Raw genomic sequence first — 23,831 nt, 5'->3', positions numbered from 1 at the left:
GTGCTGCTAGTGTGTCTGACACACACATTACACAATGACAATGATTCCAGCATTAATGGGAACTATTTCACCACAACTACATGACACACTCCCCTCCCCCTGCGACCCATGAGAGAAATTGCTGCCAGTCGGGGTAACCAGTAACATAACCAAATGACCACGCGGCAGGGGGGGGGCGGGACTCTTACATGGCATCTAAATCACGCGAGACACGAGATTTCTGGGGAAATGGCAAGGTCATGCTTGGGAATTGTAGTTTCCCATCTTACGGCTGTCGGTCACCGTGGTTCGCACGTTCGGACTGTTCCACAGTGTGCGAGGTGGAGCGCGTTAATAAAGTTCTTTTTGGAGGGAGGGGCGGAGTGGAAGGGGGAAACAGTCTGGAAGGGCGGCAGGAGAGACGGGCGGAAGTGAGTGAGCAGTGTGGCAGGAGAGAAGGGCGGAAGTGAGTGAGCAGTGTGGCAGGAGAGACGGGCGGAAGTGAGTGAGCAGTGTGGCAGGAGAGACGGGCGGAAGTGAGTGGGCGGTGTGTCGGGGTTCGAAGGGCGGAAGTGAGTGACCAGTGTAGGAGGAGGGAAGGGCGGAAGTGAGGTAACGGAAGCTGCCGGAAAGCGCGAGGTGAGAGAAGATGGCGGCGGGCCCGATCTCCGAGCGGAATCAGGGTGAGAAAGCCGGTGATATAACGCCGTGTACCGGGGAGTGGCGGGGCAGGCGGCATGTGATGGGCGAGGGTTGTATACCCTGCACCCGGGGACTTTCTGTCCGCTGTGGAGCTACAAGTCCCAGCATGCTCTGCTTCTAGCCGTGGTCTTGCACGCTGGGACTTGTAGTTCTAAAACAGGTTGCAGCCTTGCCCTCCTTCCTGATGGGGACAGAGCGCTCCAGCTTGGGATATGTCACCCAGATGCAGCTTGGTGTCATAAGGCAGCCTTCCCCTGTGCCCCAGTCATAAGGACTACAACTCCCAGCACACTCTGCATGGCATGGACTCACCAGTAATACAGTTATGTGGGACAAGTCATACACTGGGCTCTATGTAGTAATCATTGTGCAGTGTAATTATTTTACTCTCGCTGTGACGCTATTATAGCACCAGTATTACCATCATTTACCAGTCCGGTGGTTTTGCCAGCAGCCTAATGTTACCGGAGACAGGTAACAAATGCGCTTTCGCTGGGCGTGCATGCGCACAGCGATTCATCCCGGCGCCAGCAGTAAACGTAACGTATCGCTGCACGCCAAGGGTCGTATCCAATTAGGAGCTAAAACTTTGCGCACTGTTCTCCCGAATGTGTCACTTTTAACGCAATTCTATTACAAAAGACGCAATGCAGGATTCGGGCCAAAAATTTCCATGGCGTTGGCAGCAAAAAGTGCAGGTGAAAATGGGGAAATCTGCCTGAACCCCATAAAAAGATAAACTAAGATAGGGTAATAGGTGTATTATACCCCTTTACACCGATCTGAAAATCCCGGGTTGATGCACGTTCACGTCAAACTGATCCACTCGGGTCCTGGGATCCAACTCTTGTCAATCCCGTGGCACACTGCAATGTAAACGTCGCAATCCGGGTCATCGTACCCGATTGGCTGACTTGAGTGGTGATTGGAGATGACATAATTTCCAAGCGTCCACTGCAGTACAACGCCGGAAAAGCCCGATCACTGCAGCCCCGGTGTGGCTGGCTTTAATGGCGCTTATTATTGGCCGTTAGCTGATAAAAAAAAATATTTTTGCCTAATTAGTCATTAAGGAGGGTCTCCAAGGTGTTCTGGACCAAGTCCTGACATTGTTAGCCGAAAATAGGGGTTTTGCACTTCTCACCGGCTCAGAGATGGTGAAAACTTTTGGCCATGTAGAATTGTATGTTCAAAAAGGCCCAGCATCTATTCACTGACATAGTAGCACCAGGGGGCAACCCTGCATGTCTGTAAGTGCTGGGCACACCCCCAAGAATGATGGAAATGGGGCGCGTCTTAGACACGCCCTCTTTTCAGGTGGCGCACAAAGGAGTGCCCCTTACTAGCTCCAGCGCCGGACCTAGAATGAACACTAGATATGGATATATTTATCTCTATTCCATTAAGCTCCACCTGGATTAATTGTTGCCCAACCTCTTACGCCCACTGAGGTAGCAGGATGTGTGTTCCCTGCCAGATAACCCCATAGCTCAGGTGAATCTTTTAATACCAGCCTTGGCTACTGGGAACAGTTTAATCTGAAATTGCGCTGTGATAGTTTGTCATACAGGGGCAGAGTGGACCAAGGAGCAGCTTTGGCATTCAGCATCTGACAGACCCCTGACAGAGACCTATTGGACCCTCATTATATGCCGACAATTGATGCGTCAACGACAAAAAATACATTGCTACCCAAACGGCCCTTTTGAAGTTCATATTTTAGCTTATGACCTTTAACCCACGTCTATATTGGTGGTGGCTTTATCAATGATAGGTACCAGGTGGCCCTGCAGGCATTTACTTGCAGCCCCAGCGCCTCCCTATAGTGTTGTCTTATTTGTTTGCAGGTCTGTTAGACAAGCTTGTAATGCACGTTTAAAAGACCTGCTGCTGTTATTATATATAGTTCTCTTGTATTAAATGTATTAATGTTCTACTGGGGGTAAGAGTACTTTGTGGCCATTTGGAAGGTTAGAGGGTCACCCCTGCAATGTGTCAGGATGCCTATCACTGCTCTACCTGTGTTATAGTTGGCTTTCCCTGTTCATTCCTAGATGCCACAGTCTACGTCGGAGGTCTGGATGAGAAAGTCAGCGAGCCGCTGCTGTGGGAGCTTTTCTTACAAGCCGGGCCGGTAGTGAATACACACATGCCCAAAGACAGGATCACCGGGCAGCACCAAGGTGAGAAGATTGTACCACTACCCTGAGGCGTAGGGGGGTTATTTAATTAGCCGCGCCATTTACCCTGTGGCTAAGTGCCACAGCTGAGCAATTCAGTTAGCAGGGATTACCCCGCGTGTGAGTCCCCGCAGTCGGACTGAACCTTACAACTCATGGAGCTGCAAGGTAACGTCCACAGAAAAAAACAAAATCTGGTTCGAGCATGGGGAAAAATCCCATTGATTCCATAGTTTACACGGAATCAGTGGTTTTCCGCCCCTGAATTCCGATTCTTTGGTGTGTGTGTAAAAGGCTATGTAATTGAATAGCCTTTCCCCACGTCGCAGGGATTTTTGACAGCAATCGTGGGGTGAACCCTGCAGCTAATTGATTAACCCCCCTGAGAATTCAATAACTTTTAGTAACATTGTCCTTTTATTCAGGAGTTTCCGGACATATATTCAGCCATGGCCTTAATACCCCTGTACCTATACACGCTCTAAGTATCTGCCTGAATGGGTGTCCTCTAAGTAATATATCTGTAGTACTTGTTATTGTGTCTAAGGGGGAGATGTATCAAACCTTGCTTGGAGAGAGATACAGTGGAGAAGTTGTCCAATTCTAATAGAGAATGCAAAAATATAATCTGTTTAAAACAGGGCTCGACATATCCCGGGGGCCAGGTCAACTAGATTTTGTTGCCTGGCGACCAGATCTCAGGGAGGGATGATCCCAGGAAACAGTTCCCCAGCGGAGGTTCGTGGGCGGCCATTTAGGATCCCAGGAAGTAGTTCCCCAGCGGAGGTTCCTGGGCGGCCATATCATACATGCGCTGACTGACTCACCCTCCGTCCCGGCTGTCTGGCTTCTCCGCCTGCGGCGATACCCGGCGACACCTACTCAATCATACGTCCCGGCTTTCTGGCTCCTCCGCCTACAGCGAAACCTGCTCCCTTATCCGTCTGGCTGGCTGCACAGAGCTCCGGTAAGAGTTTGTGATAGAAGGGTGGGCTCTGGGATTTCTTTAGCGGTGCTGTAATTATTACTGTAAGCAATCCCGGAGCCCACCCTTCTATCACAAGCTACAGTGTAATAAACTGCTCTGCGCTCTGGTAAGAGCCTCTATGCATGGCCCTGGATTGCCGCCGTGCAGGGTATGGCCACCGCCAATGGGGATTCTCTCTGGGATCATTGTGCCCCCCCCAGTAATGTGTCAATTCACTCTGGTATCATTGTGCCCCCCCAGTAATGTGTCAGTGTGGGGGGGGGAATAACTGCACAGTGCGGGTGCGATGGGGCGGGCTTGCCTGGGGGGCTGGGGGGGGTGCTCAATGGGGGCACTATTAAAGGGGCCTCACTACTGGGGGCACTATTAAAGGGGACTTGCTGCTGGGGGCACTTTTACAGGGGACTTGCTGCTGGGGGCACTTTTACAGGGGACTTGCTGCTGGGGGCACTATTACAGGGGACTTGCTGCTGGGGGCACTATTACAGGGGGCTTACTACTGGGGGCACTATTACATTGGGCTTACTACTGGGGGCTCTATTACTGGGGGCTCTTACTGGGGGCTCTATTACTGGGGGCACTATTACTGGGGGCACTATTACAGGGGGCTTGTTACTGGGGGCACTATTACAGGGGGCTTGTTACTGGGGGCACTATTACAGGGGGCTTGTTACTGGGGGCACTATTACAGGGGGCTTGTTACTGGGGGCACTATTACAGGGGGCTTGTTACTGGGGGCACTATTACAGGGGGCTTACTACTAGGTTGAGGGGCACTAAAGGGCATGTGTGGTGGTCTATACAAGCTTTCAATTTTGGTAATGGACGATGGTCTGGCACCTAAACTTTTAAGATGGCTCCTAGATTTTACAAAAATTTGTCGAGCCCTGGTTTAAAAGGACATGATTTTTGCCTTTCAACTTTTTTTACATAGTAGAGACCACTATTAGCCCTATTGCAGCCCTTTCTCACATTCTTTACAGTAGAACTCCGGCATGTTGTAAAGTTAAGCGCCAGATTCCCCCAACTAGCTAAACCAGCGGTCCTGCCTGTAGGGTCCCTGCTCAGCCCAGTGACTGGACCCCTGCTCTGGAACAACATTGAGTTGTGTACATTTGTGACCACATGTACAGTGGGAACTATCTTTTGGTGGCGGTCAGCAGCAGTAGGATGTGCGCCTGGCATATATATCACATACACATAAGACTTAACTTGCACCCATGACATTTAATTTGTTTGAAACAAAGGCATTCGCTAAAAGGCTTCAATTACATATTGAATAGTTCTCTAATATATCACGTACTACTTCCCATCTCATACACGAGAAGAAAAATAAAACATTTGCTTAAACACCATCACAAAGGCTTAATGTATGCCAGAGCGAGGAAGAGGTCACCAGTCTGTGCCAGCGGAGCACTTGCAACCCTCTAATCACAGCGCTCTTTGCAAGTACTTGGGACTTGGGTCATCTTCTGCTTTATGCTCCTGCCCGTGACCGTCCGCGGATAGTACGCCCTTCTCTGGCATATATGTGCGCCTGTGTACCATCTGCATGTGTTCGCAATTGCACTAACTTGCCCCTTTCTGTAGTCTGCCTGTCCTAGAGGCGTCAGAATCGCGCAAGTCTACATGAGGGCACATGGCGGCCTGCGCAGAGAGAAGTCATGCCATTTACCAACACAAGCTAGCGGAGTACTTAACATACATCGGCCCCGTTATCCAGGTACCTACAGAGAGGCGGCAGACCCCCTGCCATTTTGTTAGTTAAAGGGATGGGGCTTAACATCAAAACATGAAATAAAATGTATGGATTAAAGTAGGTCTGGTCTGTTCAGTCCACAGTCTGATGTACGACCAGCGACTGGTTTCCATGTGTAGAAGTAATGTACTGATGCTGATAAGGGACTGACCATGTTGCTCCCCTCCTCCAGGTTATGGCTTTGTGGAGTTCCTCAGTGAGGAAGATGCGGATTATGCCATTAAGATTATGAACATGATAAAATTATACGGGAAGCCCATTCGGGTAAACAAAGCCTCAGCGCACAACAAGAACTTGGATGTCGGAGCAAATATATTCATCGGCAACCTGGACCCTGAGATTGATGAGAAGCTTTTATACGACACCTTCAGCGCGTTCGGGGTTATCTTACAAACCCCCAAGATCATGCGAGATCCGGACACGGGGAACTCCAAGGGCTACGCTTTCATCAACTTTGCCAGCTTTGATGCCTCCGACGCAGCCATCGAGGCCATGAACGGACAGTATTTATGTAACAGGCCGATCACCGTGTCCTACGCCTTCAAGAAGGACTCCAAGGGCGAGAGGCACGGGTCCGCTGCAGAGAGGCTCCTGGCCGCGCAGAACCCGCTGTCCCAGGCCGACAGGCCTCACCAGCTTTTTGCAGACGCCCCTCCGCCTCCCAACGTCCCCGCTGTCATCACCTCCTTAACCAGTGCGGTTGCTGCAGGTGAGTAGGTGTTTACTGTCCTGGTCATATGTTGAGCTACACTTGTCGGAGACTCTGTTTAGCAATTGCAAGTGAAAACAATGGCGATACCTGTAGCCGATCACTTAGCAATCGCCATCTTTTAACCAATGTTATTGTAGAGGATACAGTGGGAGACTTTGCTGCCTTTACAGGATTGGGAAGAGTCCAGAACCCCCCCCCCCCCTCCCTTAAGCAGAATGAAGAATAATGGATCCTCTTAGGCACAGGACTACTGGAAATGAGAAATAACTAGTGTTCATTTTAGCACCCTTCACCTGTCGCGACCTGTGCAGTTCCTCTTTCCTGCCTGGGGTGTCGCGCTCTGTTCTGGTGCTTCTAGCACCACTCAGCTGATGCGACAACTGTTGAGATGCAGAATAGTGTACTAGAAGCACCAGAGCAGAGAGCGACACCCCAGGTAGTAAAGAGGAACTGCACGGGTTGTAGCTGGTGTAGGGTGCTAGGATGAAGACTAGAAGACTTCATAGCGTAACTTGTATTGGGTATATAGTGTTACTGCTGATAGAAGGGTCGGTGCTCACTATAATAGGCGAGATCTTATTGTGATGTACAGATGTGGTCCAGTCCAGATCTTATTGTGATGGATAGTTGTGGTCCAGTCCAGATCTTATTGTGATGTACAGATGTGGTCCAGTCCAGATCTTATTGTGATGGATAGTTGTGGTCCAGTCCAGATCTTACTGTGATGGATAGATGTGGTCCAGTCCAGATCTTATTGTGATGGATAGATGTGGTCCAGTCCAGATCTTATTGTGATGGATAGATGTGGTCCAGTCCAGATCTTACTGTGATGGATAGATGTGGTCCAGTCCAGATCTTACTGTGATGGATAGATGTGGTCCAGTCCAGATCTTACTGTGATGGATAGATGTGGTCCAGTCCAGATCTTACTGTGATGGATAGATGTGGTCCAGTCCAGATCTTACTGTGATGGATAGATGTGGTCCAGTCCAGATCTTACTGTGATGGATAGATGTGGTCCAGTCCAGATCTTACTGTGATGGATAGATGTGGTCCAGTCCAGATCTTACTGTGATGGATAGATGTGGTCCAGTCCAGATCTTACTGTGATGGATAGATGTGGTCCAGTCCAGATCTTACTGTGATGGATAGATGTGGTCCAGTCCAGATCTTACTGTGATGGATAGATGTGGTCCAGTCCAGATCTTACTGTGATGGATAGATGTGGTCCAGTCCAGATCTTATTGTGATGGATAGTTGTGGTCCAGTCCAGATCTTATTGTGATGTACAGATGTGGTCCAGTCCAGATCTTATTGTGATGGATAGTTGTGGTCCAGTCCAGATCTTACTGTGATGGATAGATGTGGTCCAGTCCAGATCTTACTGTGATGGATAGATGTGGTCCAGTCCAGATCTTACTGTGATGGATAGATGTGGTCCAGTCCAGATCTTACTGTGATGGATAGATGTGGTCCAGTCCAGATCTTACTGTGATGGATAGATGTGGTCCAGTCCAGATCTTACTGTGATGGATAGATGTGGTCCAGTCCAGATCTTACTGTGATGGATAGATGTGGTCCAGTCCAGATCTTACTGTGATGGATAGATGTGGTCCAGTCCAGATCTTATTGTGATGTACAGATGTGGTCCAGTCCAGATCTTATTGTGATGGATAGTTGTTGTCCAGTCCAGATCTTACTGTGATGGATAGATGTGGTCCAGTCCAGATCTTACTATGATAGATAGATGTGGTCCAGTCCAGATCTTATTGTGATGGATAGATGTGGTCCAGTCCAGATCTTACTGTGATGGATAGATGTGGTCCAGTCCAGATCTTACTGTGATGGATAGATGTGGTCCAGTCCAGATCTTACTGTGATGGATAGATGTGGTCCAGTCCAGATCTTACTGTGATGGATAGATGTGGTCCAGTCCAGATCTTACTGTGATGGATAGATGTGGTCCAGTCCAGATCTTATTGTGATGGATAGATGTGGTCCAGTCCAGATCTTACTGTGATGGATAGATGTGGTCCAGTCCAGATCTTACTGTGATGGATAGATGTGGTCCAGTCCAGATCTTACTGTGATGGATAGATGTGGTCCAGTCCAGATCTTACTGTGATGGATAGATGTGGTCCAGTTCAGTTTTTATGCAATAGAAGTGTAGTGGGAAGAGTGTGGTTTTTGTTTTAACAAAGTTGACTGTATCTGTGGATACACACGTTACAACATCTGAAGTGATGTTGGAGAATTAATCCGGATATTGCAGCGTGTGGTCGTAAATCGCTAGTCCATTGTGGAATGAGCAAGACTCTTCCAAACCCCTTAGTGATTTGCAGGCTGTCGAATCGATGAATGAGACCCCCTAAAGCTGCAAACTTGATTGCTGTACAAGGAAGACCACTGTGCATTATTGCTACAAACATAATTACTACAAATACACCCAATGACATATATTCCCCAATTCATTAAAAAAATATTATTTTTATTTAAGAAACCTTCCGTTATTGATCAATCATAGTCTGTCACTGTCTGTGCTTCACAAACTGACTTATGCCGAACAGGGGAGGGCGCCGAGCAGCCTTTTATACTGCTGATGTGGAACCAGATATGGCAGCAACCTGTAGTCCCAGCTGGGACGCTCTGGGTGTCCTATTGTACTGCACGGCTCTCCAGATCTTACACACTTGTAAGTCTCAGCGTGTTAGGGCACTCGGTTCCACAGCAGCTGGAGAACCGCAGGGTGCCCAAGCTCCAGTGTATAATGGCTTTTAGGCAAAGCACAGCTCAAGATGTTGTAGGACGATAAGCCTAGCACTTGAGACGGTACAGAAGGCGCACTGCCGATGCAGCAGTATATTCATTGATCAGTCCTCACCAGGACACTTCCTCATCTAGCCATCACCGATTTCTCATACCGCCCCCAACTCTGCTCACCGTTTAGTGCATTAACAAAAAAAAATACATGGGACAGCCCTGCGGCCCTTCTGGCTAGCAGGGTGGTGGAGGTCCCATCCCCTCTGAGCCACGTCATGGGCTCAGATGGGGCGCATAAAATATCAGGACTTTTAAAGGACATTTTAATTTCATGTATATAAGTAGATGTGTCCATAAATGTACCGTATCGTATGTTTTATTCATTTTTTTTTTTAAGTTTATTTTTTAAATAGGCAAAATAAATCGACCAACAAGTTACACTAATTTCAAACTGGGCAGCAGTATTTACAGACGGATTTGGTCACTGCTGCACTCAGTATTTATATATTTACCATCCATCTTGCACCTTGCTCTGGCCACACTACACGACAACCCAATCACACCTATATAGATCACTTAACACAGGTTACAGTTACAGGTGGGTCATTCCACGTCAGGTGCCCCAGTGCTGACCAACTCCAATCTTGATAAAACTGTAGAGATGTCTCTCACAATATGCAGTAGTAGTAAGACTATGGCCCCCAGAGCGGGGGTATGTAAAAATGTGCGCCGCGGAGTCGGTGACCATCGATGTTTAGGCTACTGCTGTGGTGGAACTAGAGGAGTAAAAGTCATGTAAGTTGATATGCCTGTACAACTTTTGGTGCTGATTTCTAAAATCCATTCCCCAAGACTTAATTCCTTTTACTTTATTTCACAGCAAAAATCTTTGCGTTCCCCCTAGGTTAACTTAAAGGGGCTCCGCAACCTGCCTGATTTCTAATGGCGTAGAATGCACCCTGCCCTTTTGCCTGCGCTCCGCTAAAACAACCTGCCAAGTGCTGCCCCCACCCGCGGGACACTGAGGGAAAAATAGTGGTGACACAGAGACACACCCCCTTCTCATGGCACCGCCCCTTTTCCGGACACACGCATGCCTTCGGTGCTCGCAGGATTGTCCCTTTCTAGGCAGGGCACCGGACCTAGAGTGAACACTGGATCTGACGTGTAAAATGTATTTTTCAATTCGGCTGCTTATATCTCCAAAGGAAAACATTATTTTAGTACGACATCAATACTGCTAACTCCCTAGGTGGACACCAGGACACTGCTACAATATCAGACACCAAACACCTTTAGTTCCTGTGATGACATTACCTAATGTTGCTCTCATCAATCTCGCAATGAATTTTTGGCTTTTTCCCTGCTTCCAACGCATCTTCAATAACGGATTGTTCACTTGCTGCTTAATACATACCACCACCCCTTGTCAGGTGCCATTGTAACGAGATATAATCAATGAGGACTTTTTTTATTGTTGACATATGTATCAGGACGGTACTGGCTTTGTGTGTTTGCATATACGTGGAGGACTGGTTTATATGTCCAGTGTAGCTCTGGGGAGAGGGCCTTTGGCATTAACTTATAGCGGTAGCGCTAGCAGATAGGGAAAATATATATGTATCATGTAGATATAAGTGTCCTATTTGTGTGTTTTTACATTGTCGGGGCAGTGAGTCTATTCTAGTATTGTTGGTATATTATGAGTGGAGATAGGTGAGAGCCAGGTCTCTGGCTGTTAATGTGTGCGGAGCGATGTGGGTTTGTCAGACACTGGCCAGGATTACAGACAGAGTGAGTCCGCGTAGCACAGGAGCCGGCCTGGCTGTGTCTATTCATCCCCAGTGCTTGTCCGCTGCTTATAAATCTGTGCGTTCTTTCCATTTACAGGCATGCCTGCGTTTCCTCCAGTGCCTCCCCCAGGGGCATTACCGCCTGGGATGCCCCCCACGATGCCGCCACCTCCGATGTCTCCAGTCAATGCAGCCGGGCAGGCTGGCGCTGCAGGCGGCGGTCACCCACAAGTGCCGCTCCCTTTCCAGTCTGGAGCAATGCATCCTGGTGAGTAACACTGACAATCAGTGATCGGGAGACTCGCTGTATAATGCAGGGCGGGCTCAGACACGCAGAACACCATGTCCTGGAATAGTGAAGGTCACACAGCCTATAAAGGATGGCAATTAGGAGGAGTGCTGTTGGGGGTCTGTGGCCACCCAGTGAAGGTCACACTCACTCCTGCATTTCCCTCCATAGAAGCTTTAGTCCACCAGCACTAGAAACCATCTACTCCCCTATCCCATTGGCTTTTATGCGTTAGCAGTGGGTATCCCAAAAGTTGGGGGTCCTCATCAAATTGCTGCATTGGTGGGGCAGTTACTCAACAAAGAGTTGGGCCAAGTTGGATAATCCTTTAAAATTGTACATTTTAGTGGGATCAGGCATTATAACTATAGTTCATTCACATGGAGCTGCCCGGTGTTGGTTGTGCCGTACAGGTAAACTTACCCTGAAACTCAAACCATTCAATGGAGAACGTTCCAAGCCGACAGTACATGGGGAAAACTATTTAGGCAACTGAGTGATGGTTAAAAAACTTATAGCCCTCAGTGGTAAGGGCGGACAGAGGATCAGGGTGGCTGCATGTGAGAGAGGGATGATCATGTACGGAGAGAAGAGGGCGGAGGGCCCTGCTGGGTGAGTGCTTACAGGCCATGGAAGTTGGGGTATGACTGGGAAGCGATGAGAGAGGTAAGCGTGTGAGGAGGGCTGATGCATTCTAAGGGCACGTATGAAACAATGCAGGCTGGTAGACTGTCTGATGGTGCTGGTTAGATTCCCAGAGGAGGGGTGGAGTAGATGAAGGTGGTATTTCTATAATGATTATTGGGTTTTAGGCTGCATGTTATCACAGCCTCTGTATCACCCTGTATGTGCTGCCTCTGCTTCCCCTGGTGACTGACCCCTTTTCTTCCCACAGGTTTGCAAATGCAGGTCCCACACCACACCCTGGGACCTTCACCGAATCAGATGGTGGCACGTCCACACGGTATGGCCCATCCAGGCCCCCCTCCCATGGGCATGCCCCCAAGAGCGCCACCATTTGGAGCAATGGGTAGGTTACATGATGCCATTTGGTGGTTCTGAGGATTCTTGCGCATTTGCTGTCGGGTCATTTATTACACTTGTGTCTATTTATTCAGATATGTCCATCACATTGTATAAAATGACACACAATTCTGATATATGGTCTGTATTGTCTGCCCTGTGACTTACATGTACATTACTTTTTTTCCATAGGACATCCTGCCATGCCTCCTGGGATGCGCCCGCCACCTCTGATGCCACCACATGGGTACAGCGGCCCGCCCAGGCCTCCACCCTATGGTTACCAACGTGGCCCTCTCCCACCTCCACGTCCCCCTGCACCCATGAGGCTACCGATGACACAGTGAGCAGCATAGATTTCCCATCACAGCGCACCATGCCATATTTCTGTATAGTGCGGCACCAAGGAATCTGCACACCCGCCATGGAAGCCTCTCTAGAGTTTTGCATGGTTTGGAAATGTGTAGATATAAAGACTTTCTTTTATTTTCTACATCTGCAGCGGAACGTGACCATTAAAGGAGCAGAGTCATACCATACAATCCCCGTACAATCCGCGCAGCCAACGTAACCGCAGACATACTTGTATTCCATGCGTTCAGCTCTCTATAGACATTCGCACATGCAAAGCTGCGGCAGGATGTTAACTAGCAACTTTTTTTTTTATATACATCTGTTTTGTTTTATGTGAGATGTCTTTGTAGATTGTAATAAATTACCAACATTTCAGCCTGTCGGTGTTTTACGTGACTACGCGCGGTTCCCTCTGAGTAATCTCACGCCAAGTATCAACCTAATGGACCTCGCCCTAATCAAATACCGCTGCTAAGGAAAGTTACGTACTAATGTTTCCGTACCCCAGCAAAATGTGTTTAATATTGTATTTAGATTGGTTTTTCAGTGGAGTGTAAAGGCGGGTATCCACTACCCGACAGTGAAAAGACTGAACGATATCGTTTATCGTTCATTCGTTCACTACACTGCAGGGTGCCCACACTAAACGATATGTGGTTCAGTGCAGGCACAATCAATCATCTGCAAACATGCTGAACCTGACGATATCGTCAGGTTGACTAGCATGTTCGAACGATGATAGATGTCTAAAAGATCAAATTTTCAAACGATTATCGAACGATTTTATCGTTATCGTTCAACTTAATCGTCTAGTGGATACCCCCCTTAAGCTATTGTTATCTGCTACCAGCTGTGATTGCGAGCAGTGTCTCAGTGGGATTTCAGAAAGAAAGTGAATTGGCGAGAAAGGTGTTCTTCCGTCATGGTTACAGATTTATTTCAAATGTCTTCCACTATAATTTCCTGAAATGTTACTATATACAGTTTCTACTTCAGGGTCCATAGGGTGACCTTGGGGTATAGCTGGATCCTCGGGCACCACGGAGTTAAAGCTTTCAGCTGCTCCCAGGATGCACTTGGGTCCATCCTCCTCTATACCCCGCCCCCGAGCCACAGGCACCTCAGTTTAAGATGGTGCCCGGGCGGAGTCGGGTCACCCTGCGGGGGGGGTTGCAGGAGCAGCCCCCTAAAGCTTTTAATTTCTATTTAACTTTAGTAAATTTATTTTTAATAACAGTTTTTCTCCAGAGCGGCAGCGATGGGCTGTCTGTACAGACGGCCACGCTGACGCTCCTTCTCCCTGCTGGCGACGCCAGCACTGAACTGGGGATCGCGGCGGGGGAAGCCAGAGTCTGTACTAACCGGACTCTGGTTTCCCCCGGGACTGCTGCCAGAGACGCCGGGGAGATCCAGGTAAGCCGCGCACCGCTGATTAGCGGCGGTGCGCAGGTTCCTTTTAAAAATGCAGTCCCATGCCCCCGGTCTAGGGGACAGACCGGGGGCGCTAGCGGTGGCGGCGGGCTCCCCCTCCAGTGGAGGCATACCCCGCCAGACCACTAGACCACCAGGGTGAATAATCGGCTAGCGGGATGCCGGCAACCTTGCAGGTTAATATGCTAGCCAGGGGAGGAAGCCTTTCCTGTCTAGCAGCTCCTCCCCTCAGCTCAGCGCGCCTTTCAGCACGTAGTCTGGCGTCGCTGAGCTGCAGATTCCTCGGCCACTCCTCCTCTGAGGTCTCCAGCGGCCATTTTCTCTGTGGCAGTGCGGATACTCTCAGGGAGCACGCCGACCGGTCCCCCTGTGTACCTCTCCCCCGACAAGGACAGTGTACGCAGCGCTATAGCCCTCCCAGACACTGAATCTGGGAGGTTGAGTGTAGTGGAAAGGTGCAGTGAGTATATCTTCCTGCATGGTATGTGACTTTTGCTAGTGCTGCCTGTCTGTGCTAATTTCTACTTACTGTCAGCTTATACCTATCCCTTTCCTTCTCCTACAAGCCCTACAGGTGTGCGGGGGAAGGGTGTTTCTACTGACCTCACTTATATAGATCACGTATTTGTGAGGTCCGTCACTACGGTTGTGTGCTACACAGTACCATATTGTGGGCTGTTGTCCAGCACACTGGTGAGTGCGCACGTTTTCTTCCTATGTCATAACTGTATATTTAATTATATAGTCGGTCATGTCTGAGGAGGAGATTGAGCACTCCATGGCTCCGGTATTGTTCCCCTGCAGGCGCTGTTCTGCAGGAGTGGATAGGGAGGATTTGTCACAGGACGGCCTGTGCGGACGGTGCCAGGCGATCCCTGGTACGTCTAAACCTCCTATGTCGCAGGAGCCACCATGGGCGATGTTTTCCCAGGTGCTGGTGTCCATCGCGGACCGTCTGTCGGTCCCGACTGCCGTCCCTACTAGGGCGTTGCCCCAGCCTACCATCCCCCTTTCCCTGGGTGTCCCACAATTATTGCAGACTCCCCCGGGGTCTCAGCCTGTTGGTCCCTATGCGGGGTTGCCAATGTATATACAGTCCACCCCGGTGGCGCAGCAGGCTGTAGTGCCGTTTCAGGCTCCTGTGGCAGCTCCTCCACCCTGGGTGGATGCGCTTTCCCACACTGTCCAAGATTTGGCGGCAGCATCTTCGGCTTTTCAGTCGATGTTGCGCAGTGACATGCCCTCCAGGGCGTCTAAATGCACAGTTATGGCGCAGGCTGCGCATGTTTCGGACTCAGGGGTCCTCGGATGATGGCGAGGTGCAGGATGACTCAGCCTCAGATGCCTCAGTTCAGGAGGTAGACACTAAGTCTTCCATCAATGTGCGGGCTCTGGTTAGGGCGGTGCGGGCCATTCTTCTGATTGAGGATGAGGCTCCCGCTCCCAAGTCGAGGTATCCTAGTTTTAAAAAAGCTAAGGTTACTTCTGCAGCGTTCCCTTTGTCTGATCAGTTGACGGATCACATGGCGGTGGCCTGGCAGACGCCCAGTAAGCGATTCCTGCCACAGAAGCAGTTGGCGTCAAATTATCCGTTTCCGGAGGTGCATTGTAAGAAATGGGAAACTCCGCCTGCGGTCGATTCCCATGTAACACGCCTCATCAGGAGTGCTACTTTGCCATTGCCGTCTATATCCTCGCTGAAGAATCCTACGGACAGGAAGGTGGAGACTTGTCTAAAGTCTATTTTTTCTCTCTCAGGGGCTGTAGCCCGGCCGTCCATGGCCATCTCCTGGGTGGCCAAGGCCATTGAGGGTTGGGCAAACGCCTTGGAGGATACGTTTACGGATGAAGCTCCGGATGTCCAGAGGGCGTTGTTAGGACAGATGAGAGATGCCGCTTCCTACATTGGAGAAGCATCTTTGGATGCTAGCTTGCTGACCTCTAGGGTTTCGGCGGCAGCAGTGTCTGCTCGCAGATCCTTGTGGTTGAGGTCTTGGAGAGCAGACGCTGATTCAAAGAAAGGCTTGGAGGCCTTACCTTTTAATGGAGAGTTACTATTTGGTCCGGACCTGGACAAAATAGTAGATACCCTGGCAAAGTCCAAGTCAGCCTTCCTCCCTTCAGCTACGACACCTGCTAAGGTCCGGAGCTCTGCCTTTCGCTCCTTTCAGGTTCAGGGCAAGGCAAAAGGTCAGTCCTTCCCGAGGCAGTCCGCAACCAAGACCGCCTCAAAGCCAAAGAAGCAAGCCTAGAGTGCTAGGCGCCCTTCTTCCAAGCAAGAAGATAAGCCTTCGGCATGATGGGGTGGGCCTCCCTCTGGGGGACCTCAGAGTGGGAGGCCGACTTCTTCAATTCGCCCAGTGCTGGCACAATACCACCACGGATGCCTGGGTGCGAGAAGTGGTCTCCCAGGGGTACGCCCTGTCTTTTCGGCACAGGCCGCCTCGCCAGTTTTTTTGCACGAGTCCTTCTCAGGACAAAACCAAGGACTTGCAGGTTCAGGAAGTCATAGAGGCCTTGCTGACGGCGGGGGTCATTATACCCGTGCCACAATCTCAACGTGGGATGGGGTATTACTCTACGCCGTTTCTGGTGCAGAAACCCAATGGCTCTCATCGCCCCATCCTCAATTTGAAGTCCCTGAACAGATTTCTCAGGGTTCCCAAATTCAGGATGGAAACTTTCCGTTCCATCATTCTGGCGATGGAACCGGGGGATTATATGGTCTCCCTGGATATCCAGGACGCCTACCTCCATGTGCCTATAGCAACATCGCACCAACGGTTTCTGCGGTTTGCTATTCTCCACAACCACTACTAATTCAGGGCTCTACCCTTTGGCCTCTCCACGGCACCAAGGGTATTTACCAAGGTGATGGCGGTCATGGCGGCTCACCTTCGGAGCCAGGGAATACGGTTGCTACCGTATCTAGACGACCTCCTCTTGCTGGCAAGCTCCCCGGAGGTACTGATCCAGCATCTCCACCTGACGGTCGCTTGTCTACAGGCACACGGGTGGTTGATCAACTGGAAGAAGTCCTCCCTCATCCCATCACAGCGGAGGTTCATTTGGGGGCCCTTCTGGACTCTCGTCAGCAACAGATTTTTCTGACTCCAGAGAAGGTCTCCTCCTTACAGCTGCGGATTCACAGTTGTCTGAGCAGGGGCAGAGTGTCGGTGCACTCAGCGATGAGAGTCTTGGGGTCCATGGTGTCGGCATTCGACATGGTGGAGTTTGGCCAGTTCCATTCCAGGCCCCTGCAGAGGCTGATTCTTTCGGAATGGAACGAATTGCCACACAGGATCTCCGCTCAGATGCTGGTGTTGTCCTCGAAGGTGCGTCTGTCCCTGGCCTGGTGGCTGCAAACTGCTCATCTCCTCGAGGGGCGCCCCTCTTGGATCCAGGAGTGGGTTCTGCTCACTACAGATGCCAGTCTCCGGGGTTGGGGGGCGGTGACAGGCTCCTTGTCACTTCAGGGTCGTTGGTCGGCGGAGGAAGCGATTCTTCCCATCAACATCCTGGAACTGCGGGCAGTGTACAGAGCCCTGCAGTCGTCCGGCACCGCTCTTCACGGAAGGGCCGTTCAGGTGCAGTCGTACATCAATCACCAGGGAGGGACTCGCAGTCGAGCTGCGATGTCGGAGGTGTCCCGCGTCCTGGCTTGGGCGGAGCGCTATCTTCCAGCTCTCTCGGCAGTCTTCATCCCGGGACTCCTCAATTGGGAGGCAGACTTCCTCAGCCGTTACGACGTGCATCCCGGGGAATGGTCGCTTCATCCAGAGGTATTCCAACTACTCGTGGACAAGTGGGGGCTGCCAGAGCTGGACCTGATGGCGTCCCGTCACAATCACAAGCTGCCCGTGTACGGGTCAAGGACAAGGGACGCAGGCGCAAGTCTGATAGACGCGCTGTCGGTGAAATGGCTGTTTCGCCTGGCTTACTTGTTTCCTCCGATATCTCTGCTGCCTCGGGTCCTGCGCAAGTTCAAGCAGGACGGAGGCACACTGATCCTGGTGGCCCCAGCGTGGCCCAGAAGGCCGTGGTACTCCGATCTGCGGAGCCTGTCCATCGACGCTCCGTACCTCCTACCTCAACGACGGGACCTGTTGTCTCAGGGCCCTGTCTTCACTTTTCCTTCAGTCGGGTTTGGACTTAGGATTACGTCTTTCCTCACTGAAGGTGCACGTGTCTGCTCTGTCGGTGTGGTTCCAGCGCAGGATTGCTGCTATGCCGGACGTACACGCCTTTTTCCAGTGTGTTTTAAGAATCCAGTCTCCCTTTGTGCCACCTGCGGCCCCGTGGGATTTGGCGGTGGTTCTTCGGGCCTTACAGGGTCCTCCTTTTGAGCCCTTTGAGTCAGTGGAGCTCAAGTGGCTAACTTTCAAGACGGTTTTCCTCTTGGCAATTGCTTCTGCCAGGAGGGTTTCGGCTTTGGGGGCGCTTTCCTGTCGTTCCCCTTTTCTGGTTTTTCATCAGGACAGAGCGGTGCTTCGCACTCGTCCTGATTTCCTGTCTAAGGTGGTTTCCAGGTTCCACATTAATCAGGAAATTGTTGTACCAGCCTTTCAGTCGCCTGATCTTTCGGCTGGGGAGGCTTCCTTAGACGTTGTCCGTGCACTCCAGGTTTATGTGGACAGGACTAGTTCTGTGAGGAAGTCGGATTCATTGTTTGTCCTCTTCGGTTTTCACAAGTAGGGTTGGCCTGCCAACAAACAGACTCTAGCCGTTGGCTACGTTCTGTTATTATTGAGGCTTATATGCAGGAGGGTTTACCTGTTCCAGCCTCTGTTAAGGCTCATTCCACTCGGTCTGTGGGCCCTTCTTGGGCTGCTAGCCGTGGCGCCTCTGCTGTTCAGCTGTGTAAGGCGGCCACCTGGTCTTGCATTCAGACCTTTTTGAGGTTCTATGCGTTTGACATCTTTACCTCTCAGGATGCATCCTTTGGGCGCCGGGTTCTCCTATCAGCACAGGAGCGTCCCCGCCCTTAGTTGGACTGCTTTGGGACATCCCCAAGGGTCACCCTGTGGACCCCTATGGACCCTGAAGTAGAAAACAAGAGATATGGTAAGAACTTACCTTTGTTATCTCTGTTTCTACGAAGTCCATAGGGTCCACAGGGCACCCACCCTGACACACCTGGCTTCATATGGGCTCTGTGACTGGTCACCGGTTTTCCGTCTACAATTTTTGTGAGTATGGTTCTTGTGTGTTCCAGTCTCCTCCTCCGGCCTGGGCTGCTTACCAACTGAGGTGCCTGTGGCTCGGAGGAGGGGTATAGAGGAGGTTGGACCCAAGTGCATCCTGGGAGCAGCTGAAAGCTTTAACTCTGTGGTGCCCGAGGATCTAGGATCCAGCTATACCCCAAGGTCACCCTGTGGACTTCGTAGAAAGAGAGATTACAAAGGTAAGTTCTTACCATATCTCTTGTTTTTACTGAATAATATCAGTAGCTCTTTTGTATAAAGCTTTGGACCTTGATAAATTTTACTCGTAAGTGGTATTATATTTATGCAGATATTCTGTAAAACGATAACTGGCTTCTCTGCAATATACAGGTGTAGATAGTACGTACATATATAGTATAAGACAGCGTGTTAGTACAGCTACTGCTGTGTAACCCAAATACTATTTACAGAGTCCTCCTACAGTGAAGATGTGTGTAACGTACCAAAAGAGCCTTATAGGGAAACATTATTGATTTAGACAACCCAGGTAAACATTCTGCCATATTATGCACTCTGGCGGACCATTACAGAACACGATACACCGGATAACGGTGAGGTACATGTAAGCACTCAGTCAGATGCTGTCCTTTAATAGTGCACTTTAAAACAATTAGAGTAAAATGTTGTTGCTATGATTTTACACACATTGGGGTATATCCAATTGAGCAGTGGTAGCTCCAGCGGTGGGTTTGTAGTGCAGTTCAAATAGGAGAACCACACCAACTGCGTCGCTGGAGCTGCCACTGCAAATGAGTGAAAAAAAAATTGCGCACTTCGTTCCCAATTTTGGAGTACCGTGAGTATGCGCGCTCCCGATCCAATAAAATAAAAAAAAGGTTGTGAATTTTTTCTTGCATGCAAACCACACAGGGGAGAAAAAAAAAAAAAAGTTGGCGCACGGAACATCTGGCACTCGCCAACACGTTCCGGCCTCTCCCTGTTTGTCAAGTTGCAGAGGAGGAGGGGGCTTATGGGAGATTAGTTACTGCTTGCTGCCCACACAGACACACACGGGGGTCTTGCACACACCAGGTCTCGCGCACACACAGTTGCAGAAGACCAGCATGTCGGGGAAGCAGAGAAGGAAGACTGCGCTGTCTGAAGGTGAGTAGTAATGGACTAATTAAGGTAATTGGAAACCTACAATTGCTTAATTAGTCATTAGGAGTGTGTCCAAGGGGTTCAGATGCAAGTCCCCACAATTTTTGGATTTAAAAAAAAAAAAAAAAAGAAACTTGCACCCAAATGAACACCAAGGGGTATATTTACTAAGATGGGAGTTCTATTAAGAAGTGATGTTGCCCATAGCAACCAATCAGATTCCTGGTATTATCTTCTAGAAGGTGCTAGATAAATGAGAAGTAGGATCTGATTGGTTGCTATGGGCAACATCACTTCTTTAATAGAACTCCCATCTTAGTAAATTTACCCCCAAAAAATCTTGTACCTGCGGGAAAAACCCTGCAAGTGCAAGAATCTTGGTAACCCGGCACCTAATTAGATATGCCCCATTGTTTCTTAACACTCGTCCATGAATTTGACCTCATATATGTCAGTGGTATGTTTATATGTCTGTAATGGTTTAAATATGTAGAGGTTCTCTGGGTAAAAAAACGAGTCTGTGTTGGCATTTCAAAGCGGGATCACTTGTTTTTGTCTTTTTTCCTCTTTTATGCCTGAAATTGCCTGTTGACATCTCAGCAACACACAGTTGCTGCAACTTTATAGATATGTTGTGAATAATGTAACCGCCTAAGCGTAGTCTGAAACCACGGAAACAATCTGTGCACCAAACAGTTTCCATGAGTTGATCCGTTGCATGGCAACCAGTGCGTATTTGAGATTTCAACCGGAGTTTTCAGGCAAAAGTCCTATTTCAAGTGTCAGGAGTTATAGCAGTAGGTTGTAGTACCAAATGTTAATTAGGCAGTTTTTGAGTGGATTTCCCCTTTACATTGTCAATGGCGGTAGCTGGATTTTAAGTGCTAATTTCTGAAAATCATTTACACACATTAATATACCCTGCAGCTCTGTACAATTGGGAGCAAACCGTAATTAAACATGAGAAAAAAACACTAGACAGGGCTGTGCTCGTTCCTGTACTGTGTAATTCTACACAAATAGCCGTAAAACACATCTGCAATAATGATCAATTTATTAAAACTTTCACAGTAACTGTAGATCTAAAAACATATCCAATCATACAAAAATGAATATGTAATAGAAGAATCGTTAATGGACTCTCTCGTACCACACCGGTATTAATGCCTGTGTGGTGAGCTATCCATATGTTAGTAATACTGGCTGACTTTCATTGGTTGGAATGTGGTCTCATTACTGGGATGTGGGAGAAGCAATGTAGCTTGTTACAGCATGCCAGTATTTGCCACATGATGTTATGGAGGGTGGGCCCCTGAGCGACTTGCTGTTCCCCACATACTGTGACCTAAACCTAGTGTTGGCAATCCGGGGCCCTCCAGTATTGTGGAACTACAAGTCGCAGCATGACCTGTCAGACAGGCTGCTCTAATTTCACCACAAGCTGCCTAAGGTTGCTGTAGACCATAGGTTTTCAAACTCAGTCCTCAGGACCCCAAACAGTGCATGTTTTCCAGGTCTCCTCACAGAACCACAAGTGAAATAATTAGCTCCACCAGTGGAACTTTTAAAATGTGTCAGTGAGTAATGACTACACCTGTGCACCTGCTGGGTGACCTGGGCAATGTGTCAGTGAGTAATGAATACACCTGTGCACCTGCTGGGTGACCTGGGAAAGGTGACCTGTGTGGGTTCCTGAGGACTGAGTTTGAGAACCACTGCTGTAGACCATGCAAGTATCACAGCTAAAGGGGTTTCTCAATTGCACATCGGTGTGCAAGTTTCAATGTCTGCCTTTACACATTGCGAGAGCCGTGTGCAGGATGTGTCGGGCTCTCCTGACACTTTGGCCACTAAGTGGTGCTGATGTAAATAAATATTTTATGATATCTGTGCAGTATGGCAGCTCCCACTTACCTGCACAGAATAACCCAGTGTTGGCTAACCTTGACAGTCCAGCTGTTGTGGAACTATATATCCCAGCATGCCCTGCCACAGTTTTAGCATGCCCTAATAGCAAAACTGTAGCAGTGCATGCTGGGTTATGTAGTTCCATAACAGCTGGAGTGTCAAGGTTAGCCAACACTGGAATAACCTATACCTACATGTGTTCCTAAGCGTGTTCAGAACATCAATAAATATTAATGGGTCCGGTGAAATGTTGGTAGTAAGATGGTGACTAAAGAAACTGGAAGCTGAATACTCCTGGTGTAGTTCATTAATTATACATAGTTTGCATGACCCTGATACCCAGAACCTATTAAGAATATAACCATTTAGTGCTGCAATCTGAGACCTAGTTAGAGCAATGATTTGCTGGTTCAGCTCTGTAACTCTCCTTACATTTTCTTTAATTATTCTTAGCGATAAATAAAACATTTTCTACTTCAGGGTCCATAGGATATCCACAGGATACCTTGGGGTATAGGTGTGACGTCAGTCGCTGGGCACCATAGAGTTAAGCTTTTCAGCCTCCCAGGATGCACTAGGCTCCCCCTCCTATACCCCGCCCCCGAGCCAAGGCACCTCAGTTTAGTTTGGTGCCCGGCCGGCGTCGGGTGCACCTGTCGGAGTGGGGGCTAGAAGAGCCCCTGAAGCTTTCTTCAGTGCAGCTGTGGCTGCACATCTGGATGTACAGCATGGACAGTCAGTCCTGACGTCCATGCTGTCTTCCCTACACCCCCGCCGGTACCAGAACGCCGGTACCGATCCGGGGATGCTGGTGAGCATCTGGGGTCACAGCTAGCGGTGACCCCAGATGTTCCGGACCATGGCCGGATCCAAGGGGGACAAAGGTAAGCAGCGGGGTCCCGCGGTGGGTCCCCGCTGGTCACATGGTCCTAAGTCCCCAGGCAGGGTGCTCCCTGGGGACTGGCTGCAGCGTGGAGCCAGGCGACCAACCTGCGCTTTCCACTACCCCCTGGGACAGCGCACCGCAGCAGAGCGGTAGCGCTGCGGCGTCCCAGGGGTTAAATGCATGCCAGGGGAGCGCGCCTTCCCTGTCTCACAGCCGGCGCCTCCCCCGCTGCACACAGCCCTCTCTGCATGCTGCCGACTGGTCCTGTGGCAGCGCTCCTCCCCCAGGCCAGCCTCCTCTCTGCTCCTCAGCGGCCATCTTCTCCAGAACGCATGGTGAACGCTGCTGGAAGCGCTGGACCGAAGCATCGTGGTCTGGGTCCCCCCGCATACCTCTCCTCCGCTGTGGTCAGGTCTGTGTATGCAGCGCTGTGTCCTACCAGGCCCTGTGTCTGCGTAGTTGAGTGATCAGCGCTGTTAGTGCAGGAATTGATTTTCTTTGCATTGTATGTGACTGTGCTAGCGCTGCTGCCTGTAACTTTTCTCTAAACTGTCAGCTTTATTACTGTCCCTGTTCTTTCTGCTAAGCCCTTGCGGTGCGGTGCTGCAGGGTGGTCTCTCGCCTATTTAAGTTATAATTGGTGAGAGAGGTCACATACGTGGTGCCATCATGTCCGAAAGTGATTTTCCCCTCCGGCTACAGTGTACTACGTGTAAAGTACCGTTAGCGGAGGGGGAGGGTA

The 23,831-nt window shown here is 49.7% G+C and overlaps 1 protein-coding gene across 2 annotated transcripts; it reads left to right on the top strand.

The window, feature by feature from the left end:
• The first annotated feature begins 542 nt into the window (after positions 1-542).
• On the top strand, positions 543-12,913 carry SF3B4 (splicing factor 3b subunit 4). 2 transcript variants are annotated; one of them, XM_088474184.1, is made up of 6 exons: positions 543-662; positions 2,736-2,864; positions 5,780-6,316; positions 10,970-11,140; positions 12,057-12,191; positions 12,377-12,913. In XM_088474184.1, exons 1-6 carry the CDS (start codon positions 629-631, stop codon positions 12,529-12,531), a joined length of 1,161 nt encoding a protein of 386 aa, XP_088330310.1. In that variant the 5' UTR covers positions 543-628; the 3' UTR covers positions 12,532-12,913. The 2 variants fall into 2 exon arrangements, with proteins under 2 accessions (XP_088330310.1, XP_088330311.1); XM_088474185.1 differs by lacking the exon at positions 543-662 and adding an exon at positions 5,439-5,571 and having other exon boundaries at positions 2,778-2,864.
• Positions 12,914-23,831: the final 10,918 nt, after the last annotated feature.

The sequence above is a fragment of the Taudactylus pleione genome, unplaced genomic scaffold (assembly GCF_031769625.1).
Source record: "Taudactylus pleione unplaced genomic scaffold, aTauple2 ptg000148l, whole genome shotgun sequence".
Classification (NCBI taxonomy): Eukaryota; Metazoa; Chordata; class Amphibia; order Anura; family Myobatrachidae; genus Taudactylus; species Taudactylus pleione.
The sequence above is the reverse complement of the archived record's forward strand: the minus strand, read 5'-3'. Positions and strand labels throughout refer to the sequence as shown.